Below are 18,108 nucleotides of genomic sequence, written 5' to 3' on the forward strand. Positions count from 1 at the left end.
GTTACTTATTACACGTTCGTCGTCTGAAGTACAATAGAATGTTTTTATTGGCAGTCTATTTGTTGAGTTTGCGTTATGCCTTTTTCTAGAGTTCGAGTAATTAGAACATGCCTAACGATAATAGGATTAGTTTCTTTATAATAAACTTTTTTGTAGAGCGTAAATATATTTATATTGGTTAAAGATTGTAGAGAATGGTGTTGGTTTCTATTGTATAATTTAATCAATTGTTTTGAGTTATACTAATTGAAGAAAATGTACAGTATAGTTTGTTCTTTTGTCTACTGAGAGTCGCTCATAAACTGTACTCATATTAGTTTATTTATTCTATAAAAATTACAAACATAAATAGGAATTCTTCAAGCAACTATAATAAATCCATTAGTATAGGCAAACTTACAAAAACGTGTATTTAAATGATAGTGATTTTATAATGCTTTACAGAACACGAAATATTTTGAGATGAAAAAGAAGGTATCGATAAAAGTATACAAAAGTACTTAACAGTAACAAGTAGTATGTCAGAACTGTGCCCTTAATATACTGTTAGCTTTTTCTCTTTTTTTGAATGAGGTATGTATATATATATATATATATATATATGTATGTGTGCGTATGTTACAAGTAAACAGTTTCGTATCAACAACATATTATTAAACAACTACTAAAACACACTTTACCTCAAGATTAAATACTTTTCAATGATTTGCATTTTAAAGTATCGTTTCTTCATGCTGTGTTTTCCTTCTACTACTTATAATATAAATTTATTCGGACATGTAGGAATATACTTCTCAGGAATTGTCGTACAGGTTTGATATACTTCGCTGACATCCTTGTTAAGTGGATGAGGATATTGGTAAACTTTAATAAATTTCACCTAATAGAATAAACACTTGCTTGGCATATTTATTTGTTTTCACTTCACTAAATAAGGAAATGGTAGAAAGCTTGCACATGTTAGTATGGTATAAAGTGTATTTATATTGGAAGTGACTTCTGAAACAGATGATATAAAATCGTAAAATACAGAATGCGAACTTTTCTTTCACTAATGGTTTAATATACACATAAGTATTTAGGCCATTGGAAATTAAAACTGTTCTTATACTCTCCCAGCTTCAGAAAACTAGAAAGTCAGTACACGAGTGTGGTTATTTTAAAGGTAAACATTTGCAACGAGGAATATGGCGGTTTTTATTTAATGTATTTCTTGAAACAATGTCATTGACACATCAAATAAAAAACAGCAACCTAGTTTATGTAAAATCAGCACTCTCTACTTTCTCTCTGTGGCACCTACTTAGTGATTATGTGAGTTGTGGCCGAAAACAAAACTGAAAATTTATTAAGTTGAGCGTTTGTTACAGTGCTTGTGGCAGCTACATCAGAAAGTGAAGATGGAATAACCTAATTTTTACCAAACAAGTGGACATTTATTTCAAGCCAAGGATAAAAAGAGATGACCAATTAAGTACACTGATACAGACAAGTTTGGCAAGGACACATAATTCTTATCCCAAGTGACTCTCTAAAATTTCTGAAAATATTGTTTAAACATGTATGGGTATCTTCCTTGAATGTATAATTATCTAAAAACGTTTTACACAATATGCATGAATAAATACTTCAATTGCAATTATTATAAAACTTTCATTTACGTACATAAAAATGATAAGTACAGAAACACATGTAAGAATACAATTTTTATGAGGCTTACCCTCTGTACCAGTGATCTGGAATTGTTCTCAGTAACTGTGTGGTGTTTGTTCTTTGTAAAAGAGCTTAAAGTGGTATATAGGCCTTTAACATTTACACACGTACAGAAACACCCAGTCTCAAGCACGGCCGCTTATTCATAAGTTCACATGTACTCTTTTTTTTCGGTTCACGTAAAAGAAAATCAAACATTTTGCTTTACGTAAGAGAAAAAACTGAACTAAATGACGATTATTGTATTTGACTTTTGTCTACAGTTTACCTTTTATGTGTCTCATGTTTTGATGTTATATGTTCTGTTGTGTTAGGCTCACGAAGTTGGTAAAACGTTACGTTGTGATAAGTTACTTAAGCAAAATTAAACATTGTGCTATCTGCTTAATGTTCACACGGGAATAAAAGCTGTATTTTTAGCAATATAAGACCTCAAGCTGTTAAAACATCATTAACGTAAAATATTATCAATCATGATTTAAACGGTATAGACTTTTTAACTTCATAGTATTTATAAGGATATAGAATTTTAAAGCAGTTAAATGATAAGTAAAAGTTATCGTAATATATAGAGAGTTTTACTGCTATAAAAGGTATTGAAACAATAAGTGTGCGCGTTGTTATAGCAAAGCCACATCTGGCTATCTGCTGTGTCCACTGAGAGTAATCAAATTCCTGATCTTAGCGTTGTAAATCCGAATGTTTGCTACTGTCCCATCACCGGACTTAAAAGAAGAAAATAACAACATGAAATAAAAATTTAAACCAGAGTCAAACCCGTGTTAACATAGTTGCAGTGATTTCATCGAGTACTGAATTTATTTTAACGTTAAGTGACTCAATGTTTTGTAGTTTGACTTCTTCAGTACTTCTTGTAGCAATAAAACTTTTTATATTACTTTAATTAGTTGGTTACGTATATATCAATTCGTACTTGTCTTCATAAAATTTAATTTTTTTTATTACACTTGTTTATTTCCTTTTTGTTGGGTATATGTTTGTGCGCCGGCAACACCAAGCGTGGGATGCACCGTATACAAAATTCGATTTTATTACTTATGAAAATCTCTATCAACCTACTCTGAAGTCTATTTATATGCCCAAAGTAGGGAATTGTCCGTTTTATATACAGTAGTATCCTTTTCGGTATAATAAAGAATCACTGGAACCGCAAACGGAAGAGTTCTGTGAAAGAAGTAAAACGATAAGATTCGTCATTTTTCTGGAAAAGTCACTTACATAGTTAAATGAAAATTCTTTAAAAATTATAACGACGGCTTTATAAGTACAATAAGCTTCAGGTTTACTCAGCCTACACTGTAAAATAATCATTTTTAATATTCTGACTTCTAAATATGACTTTAAACAGGCAATGTTTATGGCCGCCATTTTATTTCATCGTGAGCCTTGCTATTCAGTACCACTGTACTGACGGACACGCGATAACTCAAGCGTATTTTCAACGAAGGTGATGAAGGGAAGTTCTAACTATCATAAGTTCTCTAATTTTTCAGTTGAAGTTTCCAAATACTATAATGGCCAGTATTATAACTTTATATTGGTTCCTCATATTACTGAATTCATAACAAGCAGAAATGATATTTGATTGGTCGAAGATATTGTTAACTTCTAACACAGAACTTATTGAAAGGGTGGAAACTGGGATTTTTTTTACAAATTTCAAAAAACAAATTCATAAGAGATGCTACAAGACTTGTATGTTGTGAATTGGGCAGTTGAGTTGTTTGGATACATTGATAAAATATGGAAAATTTCTAAATATTCAAAATAAACACATAAAGAGAGGTGCGACTGGATAAAATTGAAGAAAGGTGTCACGAATTTAAGACATTTGTATTGATTAGTATGACTGGAGATTTAAAAGATTATATAAGATAAAGAATATTGGTGAAACAGGTAATTCGGATTGTAGAAATGAGGTTTGGAGAAAGATTGGCTAAAATTGTAAAGATTAAAAGTAAATTTCTTTAAATATTTTAAGAATAAATAAAACGTTAAGATGGAGTAGAACTTTTAAGAGATAACAATAGAAGACTCATATCTGATGATTAGGAGATGATTAAGTCATTAAATTCTGTTTTTTTTTCAGTGTTTACTGGTGAAGATTTAAGCAATATTCCTCTTCTTGAACAGTTGATAGATGGAAACGAGATGAAAGAAAACGTTCATATTAATTCTGAGTTGTTAAGAAAAATATTAGAAAGTTTAAAAACAAACGATAAGCCAACTGGGCTAGATAATATTTCCTCGAGGATTTTTAAGACGGTTAAGAAGTAGATGATGTGGACCACTTACTATTATTTTTGTAAGTCCTTTAATAGTGCGCTGTTGCCAAAGGATTGCAAGTTCTCTTTTCAAGGACAGTAATAAAAGTAGTCCCAGTGAATATAAGACTATTAGATTTAAATCAAGTTTGTGAAAAGCTTTCGAAAGTCTGGAAAATATGCTTTAAACAAAGTTTAAAATTTTATTTGCTAGTGAAAATTATTTTACTGAGGGAAAATATTGCTTTACAAATGTTTTTTTTTCTATTCTTTGAAAAGGTTACTGTTTATGTACGAGTGTAGATTTGACGTATTTGGGTTTTTAAAACGCACTTGAGAAAGTACCACATAAAAGGATCATAAAAAATATCTCTGTAAATGTTACAGATAACTTAGATAATTGGATAGAAGAGAGGCTGGACTGGAGAAAACAGGGGAATTTTATGAATGGAGTTTAGTCAGTCTAGATTATCGTCACAAATAGAGTACTTCAGGGGTCAGTTTTAGGAGATTCACTCTTTTTGATTTACACAAATGACAGAGATGAATAAATGGTTAATAAATTACTTAAATTTGCTGATGATATTAAGGCCTCGGGTGTTTCTAGCTGGAAAGAGGATGTTGCTGCTTTACAAAAGAAGATAGATCATTTAGAGAGTTGAGAAATTAAGTGGCAGCTGGGTTTTATTTATAATAATGCAAGATAGTATATGCGATTTATCATAGTTTAAATGTTAATTATAATTTGGATGGAAATAACCTTAACAGTGTAATAAAAGAAATGGATCTTGATGTAATGGTTATAAGTTTCTGTAACCATTCAAGCCGATGTTATGAAGGCAGTAAGTTTAAGTACGTTTAGCATAAAGCTTGATATGTATGTGAATGATAAGAGCTGGCTTTAAGAGTTTGTAAATTCATAATAGTTTAGTTTGGAGGATGGAACAGTCAAGATGGACCAACAAATCCTTTGTTGTCTCTACATATTATGTTATTTTTAAATAATGTAAGGTATTTTAAATTTACCTTGATGGAAGAGCAACAATTCAATTAAGAATATTTTATGGATTGTTAATACGTATCGAAACCACATAATAATAGTTGTGAATATTATCCATTTCGCGATGGGTCACCGGTCGAAGGCCATGTCATCACGTTTGTGGACCTGCACTCAAAATTTCATTGAATTAGTACTTTATGAATTTATGTCAGTAAATTTGGAATGAAATAGTACATTATAATTCAAACTTTACTATTATATGTGAATTATGTTATTAATTTAAAAGTAAATATTAAAGGAACGCACCTAAATATAGATTTTAATGAGCCACGTGATGTGTTGAATACAGTACTCTTTAAAATTAGAAGTTTGTGATTACAAAATACTAAGGCTATAGTTTCGTACAAACTAGGAACTCATATTACTAACATTAAGAGGAGAGAATGTAAAATAATGACCTTATATTTCTTCATTTCGCTGATACATGGCTTACGTATTAAATCAAAGTGGTCCCATTTACCTCCTTCCATTTTGAAAACGGTCCCATATAATACATTTACATCAACATATGACATGTTAATTAATAATCAGTCGACAGTTTAGAATGTGTCCTAGTGGTTATCTCTGCCATTTTAATCTGTGAAAAGGCTACAATGCTCTTTCGAACCAAGATTGCAGGAAGGTAAATTGTGTCTTTAGTCTACTCAAAGTTTCATATTTTTTTAATAATGTAAATACGTCTTACTTACTATGTTTAATAAATTAAGGTGGAATTTTATGGCATTAGTATAGTTTTCTATGATTTCTTTGGTTATTCAACTGTACATATAAAACCTAAAAATGTTTTGTTTGATATCCTTCACGAATTCAAAGATCGTAGAGAGAAAATATAATTATTTGCTTTTCTTTTTTATTTATTTTTCTATATTTTAAGAAAAATAAGATTAATAATTTATTTTTAAATAGTAATAATCTATATACATATATAATGTATAATAACTGAAATGTGACTGTATATTACAAAATACTAGTTTTACGAAACACAGCCACGACAGGAGAGACTAAAGTTCAGTTTTATAGTATTGGATACTTAACATGAATGCATGTGCACCGTGTCAATGCTAGTTATGTAATGTTAGCTAGACATGTCTTGAAGGTCAGTATAATATGTATATATATAGTGTTATGAGACTTAATCTACTTACACTAAACATTTGTATTTTCATATTATAATATGTAGTCATTCTACCACGAAAGAAGCATAATTTATATTTACTTCCTTTTTTTTATGATGGATACGAGGTTGGTCAAATGATAGATTTTACATAGTTAAAGTATAGAAAATAACATAAAATATAAAGTCTTACTAATAACAAACATTTGAACAGTAATTAGGAGGTCATAGAGAATACGGAAATAATATTTGAGATTTTGAGGACGAAGAACAATGCTTTTTTAAAAAATCAGAACATGAAATCACTTTGCACTCAGACTAGTAGGAAAACAGACTCGTTTATTTCACTAACAAACATTTAGTGAAATATTTCATTAAAATTTGATTTTTTTATGCAAAGTACTCGATATTTTTCAAACAAATCATTATTAAAACATTTAATTATAAATCTGATTTTATTGTGTAAAAAATATTTGTAATCTTAGCTGAAAGTCAACTAGGTTTTGTAAAGATACGCACGCTGTATTAAAGTTACAGTGCAAATACTTGTGCGATGTGTGGACAAACTCGTGCCACTTATTTGTATACTTGCGGTTTTAAGAATACACTTTACTGTGAGATAGAAATTCAATTTTGACTGGAACTGGAAAGAGTACCCTTTTCCTTGCGTTCACAACGGTATTCTTTTGAAGATAGATGTTTGTTGACCTCCATGGTTACTGCCCTTGGTCAATAGTGCAGATCTCTGTCAGAGAAGTAGATTCCATTGACTAGGGGTACGAACATATATTAGTTCTGCATTTCAAGATCAAACGGGATGGACCTGATTAGACACTGGAAACAATGGTGGGGATAGAGACAGGAGTAGACATGTCAACTCTAGCATCTAAAAGATGCAAAATACATTTCAAATAGTTTGAAAAAGACTCTGTTGGAGGCACAAAAATATATTTTTGCACTCCCACCGTAGCAGAGGAACAGAGTGCAGTCTCATAATTCTGAGCGTCGAGGTAAAAAATATTATTGACCCTAAGTAAATGTTGTACCTCTGTTATCCACAATTTTTTGGCAAGGTCGAAAGTAAGATCGGTGGAAACTTCTTCAATTGACGAATTGAAGGTCCGTTTAACACTCATAGAAGTCAATGAGCACACGTGAAAGAACAGTCGTGAGAAGTTCAAAGTAGCATGGGGAGCACCCTCAATAGATATGTTCCCAATGGCTTTTGATTTCAATTGGTGTTTGCAACGTATTAGTGTATAAAATGCTACTGACACACTTCAACCTACAGAATCCTTTTCTTCTCTTCGCGGGTCACCACATAGAGCAATTATATGGGTGAATATTCAGATCCCAAAAGAGGTAAACCTCGAGGAGTCACATAACTGTTTGCAGGCAGTCAAAAATGATCTATATACACGAAGTTGTCCTATCTTTAATTTCTTTTGAATAGTTTATTTTATTTTTTCTTAATTCTTTCATGTCAATTTGGCGAACTGATGATAAGACAAAAAATGGTATATCCCTACTGCATTGTGGATCCTACTTTCGAAGTCACCTCCAAAATCCAGGGCATATTTTATATGCCACATTGTAGTGTACACCTTGTTGATCCTATTAAATTATTCAGCGTTTTTTTGCATTTAATAGTGTTTTTGTTTGAGATTGTTTTCTTCATTAAATCGTTATGTGCGTAAATATGTGTGTGTGTAACACCTTTACCTCACGTTTCTTGCGTATCGCAATTAACAGTTCATTAACTATCTTTAGAAAGTTCATAGTTCTAACGCTATAATAATCGAAACGTATCATTTATGTCACTCACAATCTTACTGTGTTGTATATTTATAGGAATGTTAATTTCTTTATAATACCATGGCCAAGTGGCCAGGGTGGTGAACTGTGGATTATAGGTCTCGTATGTCGTATTTGTTACCGATAAAAATAACAACAAAAATAAACAAAAACACATTTTTAAATTTAGGCACGTGTACGAGCTATGTGAGTGACGGTTAAACCTCGCTATTCGGACTGGTAAGGTAACACAAGAATTAGCGCTTGGTAGTGTCCACTGGATGCAATCAATCTCGTTCAATTACAAAGCCTGTTTAGTTTTAGTTGACATACGGTATTCACAGCGAGCGCCTCAATCATCTAAATCCATTTAATATATTTGGTAAATAGTGACGGGATTAATCATTATTTGTATTATCTTAAAAATTTCAAAGGTAACATCATTGTGATCACATGCAATTATTGTGATTTTTTTTTAGTTATAACGCTCGAAATCAGGATTCGATACTCGCTTTAGATACATCACAAGCAATTCATTGTGTTGCTTTGCGTTTAACAACGAACAAAATAACACAAAATTTATAAAACTCAATATTAAATAAAATTTAATTCATTAAAGAATATCGAGCTTTAAACTCTGAAAATTTATTTATACCAAACAACGCCAAGAGCGAAGCTGCAATTCTGTATGTTGCTACTCATAGTTCGCACAGAAATACACATAAAATACTAATAACTTCAAGAAGAATCATTATATAAACATAAGCAATGTACATTAAAATTATAATTTTTAATTATTTGGTCAATCCTTTAATATACAACCATTTATGACTTAAAGGTATGCCACTGAGAGGTATAATAGCATACTTAAATTACGGTTAATAAAATGAATGTGTACTGTTATTCTAGCAAAATGTCTTACAAAATATCATTGTTTTAAGGAAGCTCATAATGGGAACTTAACTTAAACGCCAGTAGCCACACTATATGTATATTTAATCTGTACCACCATCACATGTTTAACTGTTTGTTTAAGGAATAAGTTTTTCATTGAGAACGAGATTTACTAAATCAAAAATGTATGTATTTATGTTCTGACAGGACCTCTTTTGTTACATGAAAAAAAATCTCTTTTCTAAATCTTATTTGTAAATAAAATAATTATTTATGTTGATTATTTGACAATATTCAAAATATCTGTTGAATAATTTAATTTGTGTGTGTGTTTTCTTATGGGCTATCTGCTGAGCCCATCGAAAGGAATTGAAGACCTGATTTTGTGTTATAAATCCGTAGGTTTACAGCTGTACCAGCGAAGTGCAATTTAATTGGTAAAATGTCCATAAGCATAAGATAATGCATTAATAGTTTTCTAAACTTTATTACAATTTTCCATCTTCCGGTTATACAGAATTTAATTGCTTCCAATGTGTTGCTAACAAATAATATGTATGCTTGTCTGAAGGTTTTTCTTCTTGTTCTTTATGGCATTTATGTAGTTTAATCCAAAAAAGCTGTAAATTTTCATATGTTTCTAAAACAGTGCTCTGAAGTTTTATTTCAGACAAATTAAACAATTTAAGATATACGCATTCATGAAAGTAGCCTATTCCATAAAATATCATATTATATCTCAAAACTATCCTGAAATTATTACTTAAAGTTATCCTTTAATTTATATCTTGAAGTAAGAATAGTAAATGATACATATATATATATGAGATACAAGACAGCATTCAAAGATTATAAAATTATGCATGACATAAAACACAGAGATCAAACAATGTTTTCTAATATAATAATAAAATTTTGCAAAAACATGATTGATTGTAAGGTAAAGACAAACCTTGGTAATATTGATCTTATGATTGTATATTACTACTTATCTGCAGATATGGAAGGTGCTCAGAAAGGAAAGAAGTTTCAGTAATGACTACCATTAGCGAAAAATTAAATAATTTATAGTTTGAGGTCGAGTTAACAATCCTTTAGTTAAATGCATGAAACTGTCATCGATTGGAGTCTAAGGTTGGATTATTTAACTTGAATGCTTTTTTTACAAATATTTATTTTGCTCTGCATTTTCCTCTCATTCAAAAACAAGATACTTAAAGTTAGAACAAATCAGGATAGATTTACCATTAATAAAAACATCTTTTATAGAGACAACCAATAACATAAAAATCAATATTGTTAATATATTTGTCTGAAAAACTGACAAGTATTTTTAAAACTTATTCCTCTGAGAAAAAGGTTTTTTTTTAAAACTCATTTGGACAAACACGTAATACATTGAGTGACACCTTATTTTCAAAAAAATAAATTAATCATATATCTATACTATGCACAAGCTATTAAAAATATAACATTAAGCAAGATGAAACGTCGAAATCGAAACGAGGGACAGTATAAAACATCATTCTGAGTCAATTGTAAACATTATACCTACTTTACTGTGACTTAGGGTCGGGAAGCTTTATTACATGTTTAGCCAGATCAGTAACTTAGAGTCAATATCTTCGTCTAATAGCTAAAGAAATTTTTCATTTATTGTAATGGTTTCATACGTTAATAATCATATTACTCAATCTCTCTAAACACGAAATTGTATGAAAACGTTTCGGTAGAGAATATCATATAAAAATGTTTAACTCACTTAAAACTGGAGGAAGAAGTACATAGCAAATAAAGACCTCGAGCCAAAGCTTGTTCAATGCAAGAAACCTTCTCAATAACTTCACCGGTATCAGTGGCATAACGTTTATAGTAATATCAACGCTTTCATAAAGATACTAGTAACAACTGACCAGCTCTGATAGATTTTCTGTGTCACAATAACTTAGAGTTCTGATATTCATTATCAGGGAATGGAGCGGTGAGCACGCCACACATGGAATTGAACGATCTCTTCGGTACCGTTGTGAAAACTGATTGGCGTTCTTAGAGGCGCATAGTATCACATATCTTTCACAACAGTATACGAGGTAGGGTCCACTCATTGATGGGGTAGAAGTGAATTATTTGATTCTAGTTAAATTATTGGAATATTCTAAGAATTTATTTATGTTGATAAAAGTATTATTATGCAAACGTTCATTTTTTTTTCATTTTAGAGTTGAAAAGTTAGAACCACAATACATTGTTTATCGAAGAATTTCTTGTAAATATTGTTTGACCACAATGAAAAGAACTCATACAATTACATAGAGATATCGTGTCATGCGGCACCAACATGAAAGATTTCTCAAACTAATAGAGAAGCCAGTTTTATAAATGTAAAACAAACAAACAAAAACATATTTCAAGTACACTTACTGACTTTGTTCAATAGTTCTGCTAGTTTATAGAGTAACTAATACTTCGAACGCGGTACAATGATTAGTATGTAGAATTTGGAGCTGTTGTTCTATGGTTCAGTATCAGCAAACCAAAAAACACACTCTAAACTTTAAAGCCACTCTTTGAGTGTGGCGGTGACACTCAACAATTCATTCTGACAGGAGAACCTCAAGAGTTAGTGTTGACTAGTTGCCTTTCTTCTATTCTGTTATTTCAAAAGCAGGTGAGTCTATGGCAAATCACCCCTTTAGTTTTTTGGAGATATCCGACAAAGAAATAATACTAATACATGTATACATACACACACACATATATATATAAATATGGCAACAACATGTTATGACTTAAAACTCCTCAAATATATATTAATGTGAAAGAAATGGTTTCGTTTAGATTACATTAATCGTGTTTTACGTAATATTTCTTAATACATTTGAAAATTGTAAAGTGGACATTATATGAGGGAGAGTTTCTTTAACTAAATGCAAAAAGATGGCATAGATATATTTGTTAATGTTGTTTTAACGTTTCTAACATTAGAGAGTGAGCCAGATACATTCTTTAAACGTTTAAATTTCACACTAGTTAATTTATTTATATAAATATAACAACATTGTCTGTTGTCTGTTGTATGTACATAAAGCTACTTTGTAGAATGTAAATGAAACTCCACCAAAATTGGTTCGAAAATTCAATGGATCTAGGGATAGATAAACACGAATTTTCGGTTTTTAATTTTGTTTTTTATGGTTTTTATAGGAGTTTTTGAATTTTATTACTACTACTTCACCCTACTTTGTGCACTACTTTGGTGGACAAATCTTCACCAAATTTGGTTTGAACGTTTATTGGATCTAGTGGTAGATACTGACAAATTTCGGTTTCTCATTTTATGTTCTGCAATTTGTGTTGGCGTTTAATGCTCATTAGATGATTTGACCTATCTGGCATATTTTCTAATATATATTTATTTTAATATAGATATATATATTTAGAAATGCATGTAATTTTACTCTTAAATGTATCTTGTGAGATTCTCACATATTCACTAAGTGTGTAAAATTTTCTTGAGTGTAAGAATCAATAATGTATGTTTTATGAAAAGTACAAATGTATCGTCATTATTGTTGGGCAAACTGAAATTTCTAAAACCTCTACTATCAAGCTTATAATATTAATCAACATGACTTACCAAAAAACAGTATATATTGTTACACCCTTGTGCAAATTAATTGAAACAAATGGTCATTTTTCAATATTTTCAGCATGGCGGCTGGTATAGGCTTGCTGGACCTGCTGATTTCCTTTAATAGTATTTTTTTCACACAGACGGCGTCGTTACCTGTATTTTGCAGTACTGTCGATCTATTTTTGGGATATATGACGAAATTTTGAGGAATATTACGTCATTCGAAATTGCGTTAGAAGGGCAAGGAGACCAGTCCAAAAACAACTTCTTACCAACTCAATGAAGAAAAAACGGTATCAATGAGGTTTGAAATACAAGAACTGGACGCAAGAACAATAGAGAAAGGTGTTATTCAGTGACGAGACTTATTTCTTTGTACAGGGTCAAAGAAGTCTGCATGTTCGCAGATCTCCAGGTGAGAAACTTCAAGAATCTCACATCAATCAGTTCATAAAACATCTCCTGAAGAAGATGTTTTGGGGCTTTTTCAGCTACTATGACGTCAGAGACTTATATATCGTAGAAGGTATGAAGCGAGGACTACAGTACATCGAAGGTTTGCAGAGAAGAGTCGTTCCAGAATTGAAAAACAGATTTTCAGATGGATCTGGCATTTTTCAGCAGGATCTGGCTCCGTTCCACACATCGAAACTTGTGATAGAATTTTATGACTACAACGCGAATAAAGGTGCTGGAATGGCCTGGAAACTCTCAGGACTTTAATCCTATTGAAAATCTTTGGCGATTTGTATTTTTTTTGTTTATTTTGGAATTTCGCACAAAGCTACTCGAGGGCTATCTGTGCTAGCCGTCCCTAATTTAGAAGTGTAAGACTAGAGGGAAGGCAGCTAGTCATCACCACCCACCGCAAACTCTTGGGCTACTCTTTTACCAACGAATAGTGGGATTGACCGTAACATTATAAACCCCCACGGCTGGGAGGGCGATCATGTTTAGCGCGATGCGGGCGCGAACCCGCGACCCTCAGATTACGAGTCGCACGCCTTACGCGCTTGGCCATGCCAGACCAGGCGATTTGTAAAGAAAGACTTCGGAGAAAAACTGCACAACGAAAGATAAGCTAATTGAGGCCATAATTGAGGTGTGGTACCTCGATCCAAAAATTAGTAAAGATTGCAGTCAACTCGTGTACTCGATTCCAAAGCGGATTAATGATCTTCTGAAAAATAAAGGTGGTCATATCATGTATTAATTTGTGAGTAATTTTTGGATTCTCAGAAATAAAACGCAAAAAATTGAAAAACTCGTAATTTTCCGTCTTGTTTCAATTAATTTGCACAAGAGTGTAGTTTTGTTGCTGTTGGTATGTCATAAACTTCGGAAGCTATAAGTGTGATTAACTCTTATTATTCGGGTAACATATATTTGACCAGGAACATTTATAGTTTTCGAAAATTACAAGCCATTTAACTTCAGTTGTGAAAACTCACGTGTGATCAGCAAAGAGCTATTAAGCTCCCTGTTAAGTAAAGTGTGCCGATACCAACTCAAAATTACTTCGCTCATCGTGAACCCTTGACAAAATAAAGGAAATTGCGGATCGGATAGAAGATTCAATATCGTTTGTAAGTTTGTAAAATTCGTGTATATAAATCATTATTTGTGATAACTGTTATTATAAATTGTATTACTGTCTGTGTGATAAAATATTAAATAAAGTTATTTGTATTAAGAAAGAAAACTGCATGTATATCAATTTTCTTGGCAAACATAATAAATTTGATACATACGGACATTTAATTAATTTCTAAATTTAAATTACGGTTTAATACATGTTCATCCTATTTGACATCGTAATACATAACATATCACTATATACAAAAAATTTTTGTTCCTGGTTAACATGTGTTATTTCTTAATTGCTTATGTTGAAAAGTACAGGAAATAACCATTATTCCCTTTAAACTTAGTTTTAGTGACCTGGATAATGAAATTTAGAAATTAACCTATTTTCTATGTAAAAACGGGCAAATTTGCACACTTTCATTTATATAAGGTCTGAATAAAACAACATATGGATCAAGATTTACATGTATTTATACTAAAGTTATACAAAAATGTTTAGAAGTTAGTAGTTGTTCGAGATTTGTGACTGTAATGTAAATCACTTTCACGTATGAGCCCCCAAATATAGTCTCTCATCATGTTTTCGTTATAAGCTCTCAGGTCACCAAAGCAAAGTTTGAAGAGAAAAATAGGTCTTTTCCATTTACGTTAGGTATAAGCAATTGGGAAATAACACTTTCTGCCCAGGAACAAGAAAAAGTAAACATTTCGTTACATAGTGTATGTAACATTCTTTACAACTAGATAGCAAACTGAAAAGTGGAAAAAATAAGAAGCAAGTTTAAAGAAGACAAAGGGAAGACAGAGTTAGAGAAGCTCAGCTGCTTATTATTCCCACTTCCCAGTAGTGAAATATATAGTGTCGTCCATCTTACAAATTAATCTTTGTTAGAATGCTTATAAAAGTGGAGCACAAATTACATAATGGAGAAGTCCATTAAAAATATAAATATGGCATGTCCAGGTGGTTAAGGCACTCGACTCGTAATCAGAGGGTCGCGGATTCGAATCCTAGTCACATCAAACACGTTTGCCTTTTCAGCCGTAGGCGTAATAATGTGAGGGCCAATCTCACTATTCGTTGGTAAAAGAGTATCCTAAAAGTTGGCAGTAGATGGTAATAACCAACTGCCTTCGCTTTAGCCTTATGTTACAAAATTAGGGACGGCAAGCGCAGATAGCCATCGTGTAGCTTTGCGCAAAATTAAAAACAAGCAATTAAGAAAATCCTATGCTCGTTGTAACCTCAATTAAATTTTAAATTCATCTAGGAAGAGGAAATTAGGTTAACGCTGTATTTGGTTTACGCCAAACATGTCCTCTGTTCTGGTGTTCAAATAATTCAATTTTGGACTCATCTGTACAAAGAACATTATTCCAGAAGTCCTGGTCTTTGTCTACATTCTCTCTGGCAAACTTGAGTCTGGCCTTGATGTTTCTCTTAGAGAGCAAAGGTTTCCTTCTTGCACACCTCCCATGCAAGTTAAACTTGTACAGTCTCTTTCTAATTGTAGAGGCATGCACTTTCACATCAACAGTAGCCAGAGCCTGCTGTAGGTCCCATGATGACATGTTAGGGTGTTTGGAGACCTCTTTTAGCATCTTGCGGTCTGCTCTCGGGGTGCACTTGCTTGGACGACCAAACCTGGGCATGTTGGCAGTTGTTCTGAAAGCCTTCCACTTGTTCACTATTTTTCGGATAGTGAAATGACTGATTTCAAAATCTTTTGGAATCTTTTTAAATCTCTTACCAGACTTATAAGCTGCTACAATTTTCTTTCTGAGGGCCTCAGACAGCTCTTTTGCTCTCACCATGGTTCTCACTCTCACTTCCACAGTCAGGAGCACACCAAACTAAATATCTGAGGTGTAAATAGAGCAAGCTTTATTCAAAATGCTGAGTAACGATCTTCTAATCATGTGCACCTGGTGTGATACACCTATGTGTGAGTTGAGCCATTTTAAGTGGAAATAAATATGGGGTGTCCTAACTTTTAACTCAGTTAGAATATGCATTTTTGTCGAATTACATTTACAGAAGATCTTGAAAAGTCTTTTCTTCAGTTTTTATTGTTTAGTTATATTTTTCACATGACTGTGTGAGTCGTAGTTCTACAGATAGCATGCTTAACAGCTTTACATCTGTTTCACAATGAGTTGCTAACCATTCAACAGTCTAGATAATTATTTATAGATATCTTTCTGAAGAATGATATTTGTTTATCAGTATTTGTAAACGACGTGAAGCCAAGGAACTATACATTTCAAAAAAATATAGCCTTCAAAGTTATCTGGTAAAAGTTTCGGAAGCACATCGAAAAACCAATACCAGCAATATCCTAATCTGAAAAGTGAAGGCTATGGTTACAAAAAACCCTCAGTAAGAAAAAACTTACATTCAAATGATACTTAGCATATCTCCTGGAACGACTAAGAATATAATAATAATTAATAGAACTTGACAATGTTTCACAAGTGAAAACTTCACAAGATATTGATCAAGGAGTGTTTTCGTCGAACTGAGCAAAAGATAATTGTAACAGTAAGTGAAATATCAGGCATAATCATTTTCTTCAGAATGAGTATAAATGCCAATAGTTTATAGTTCCAAGGAAAGTTAGAATGCAAATATCATTCTCAAGAATAGCGAGTAACAGTAAACAGTGCAAAGAACAAAATAATATGGAATTACTGATGCTTAAATGTATCATCAAACGTTTAGCTTTCCTGTCTGATACTTAAATTAACAAAAATAGGAAATAGTGATGTAATAGTTAGAAAAGATGTAAATATATAATGAAAGAAAATTCAAGAATAATACAAATTAAAGAGGCCGATATTCGTGTGTCAATGCAACATATCTCCGCCTTGCAATCCAACCATAGCCAATTGTGACTCTAGAATCTCTCTATATTATTGCTTCGAATTTAAAAGAAAGTATCTTTGTACCAAATACAACCGAAAACAGTATGTTTTCTGCGAGACATAAGAATCTTAGCTTTTTTTAACTGCAATATTAAACGAATTTTGTGTATTTTATAAATGACGTTAATGTTGAACAACAGTCATAGGACTTAATGCAAACAATATTTTGCTGAGATATCGAACATTTAACTGTTAAACATTAAAATGCATTCACGTTTTCAATTTATCATTTAAAATGAACTTTAACTTGAAATTATTGTACGATATCAAATAGTTTGAAAATTTAAAACTATCTTGAATTACTTTAATAGATATATGAAAATAATATATTTGAAGCGTTTGCAATTATCAGAATAAATTATTTTTCATCTATCATTAATTAAATTGATTGTGTCGAAATTCGGTTTCTAGCGTTATAAGTCCGCAGACATGCTACTGGGCTACTGGGATGTCAAATAAATTAATAAAACCCAGACAAATCTAAATTATTATTTATACAGAAGTTTTGCAACATTTTTGCATAAACAAAAGTGCAATGTTTGTATACACTACATGTCACAAAAATGCAGTTTGTTACTAGTTTTAAATTAATCACAAGTGATGACAATATTTTTGTCGTTTTAAGTCACAGTAATTAGAATTTTCAGTAACATGTTTTTATTATTAAAATATGTTTTATAAGAAGCTGTCTTTACTACTTTTACTGACAAGATGTGAAAATATAAAATATGGAAAAACATCTTGAGGAATGCATTCGTCAAGTTACACTTAATTTCATGTTTGTTCTGATAAAAAGGGAAATATATTTTTGTTGTTTAGTGGAATTCTTTCCGAATATATATATACAGTGCCAGAGATGTTATTGACTTCGAGATTGTTTGGCTGTCAAGCGTCATATGATATATCACCTCTTAAGCTTTATCGGTCAAGAAGTTTTGTCGCTTGCCAATTTTACTTTTTCTTTCTAACACTACTAATGCTGATAGCCTTTTTGAAAATAGTGCAATACGATAAATCGAGTGTGTTGTTACCGACTTGTTTGGTGATTCATTTCAGCCTATCTGAAACTGTTAGTGACTGCCTCAACAAATCATAGCACAAA

General features: G+C 31.7%; 1 protein-coding gene across 2 annotated transcripts in view; it reads right to left on the reverse strand.

The window, feature by feature from the left end:
• The window catches only part of LOC143239578 (nephrin-like), a 121,701-nt gene extending 110,707 nt beyond the window's left edge, over positions 1 to 10,994 (reverse strand). For both annotated transcript variants that reach the window (XM_076480777.1, XM_076480776.1), the window contains exon 1: positions 10,623 to 10,994. In XM_076480777.1, coding sequence (XP_076336892.1) covers positions 10,623 to 10,722 — 100 coding nt within the window. In that variant the 5' untranslated portion in view covers positions 10,723 to 10,994. The remainder of the gene's footprint in view (positions 1 to 10,622) is intronic.
• Positions 10,995 to 18,108: the final 7,114 nt, after the last annotated feature.

Source organism: Tachypleus tridentatus, chromosome 13 (assembly GCF_004210375.1).
Source record: "Tachypleus tridentatus isolate NWPU-2018 chromosome 13, ASM421037v1, whole genome shotgun sequence".
In the NCBI taxonomy this organism is placed as follows: Eukaryota; Metazoa; Arthropoda; class Merostomata; order Xiphosura; family Limulidae; genus Tachypleus; species Tachypleus tridentatus.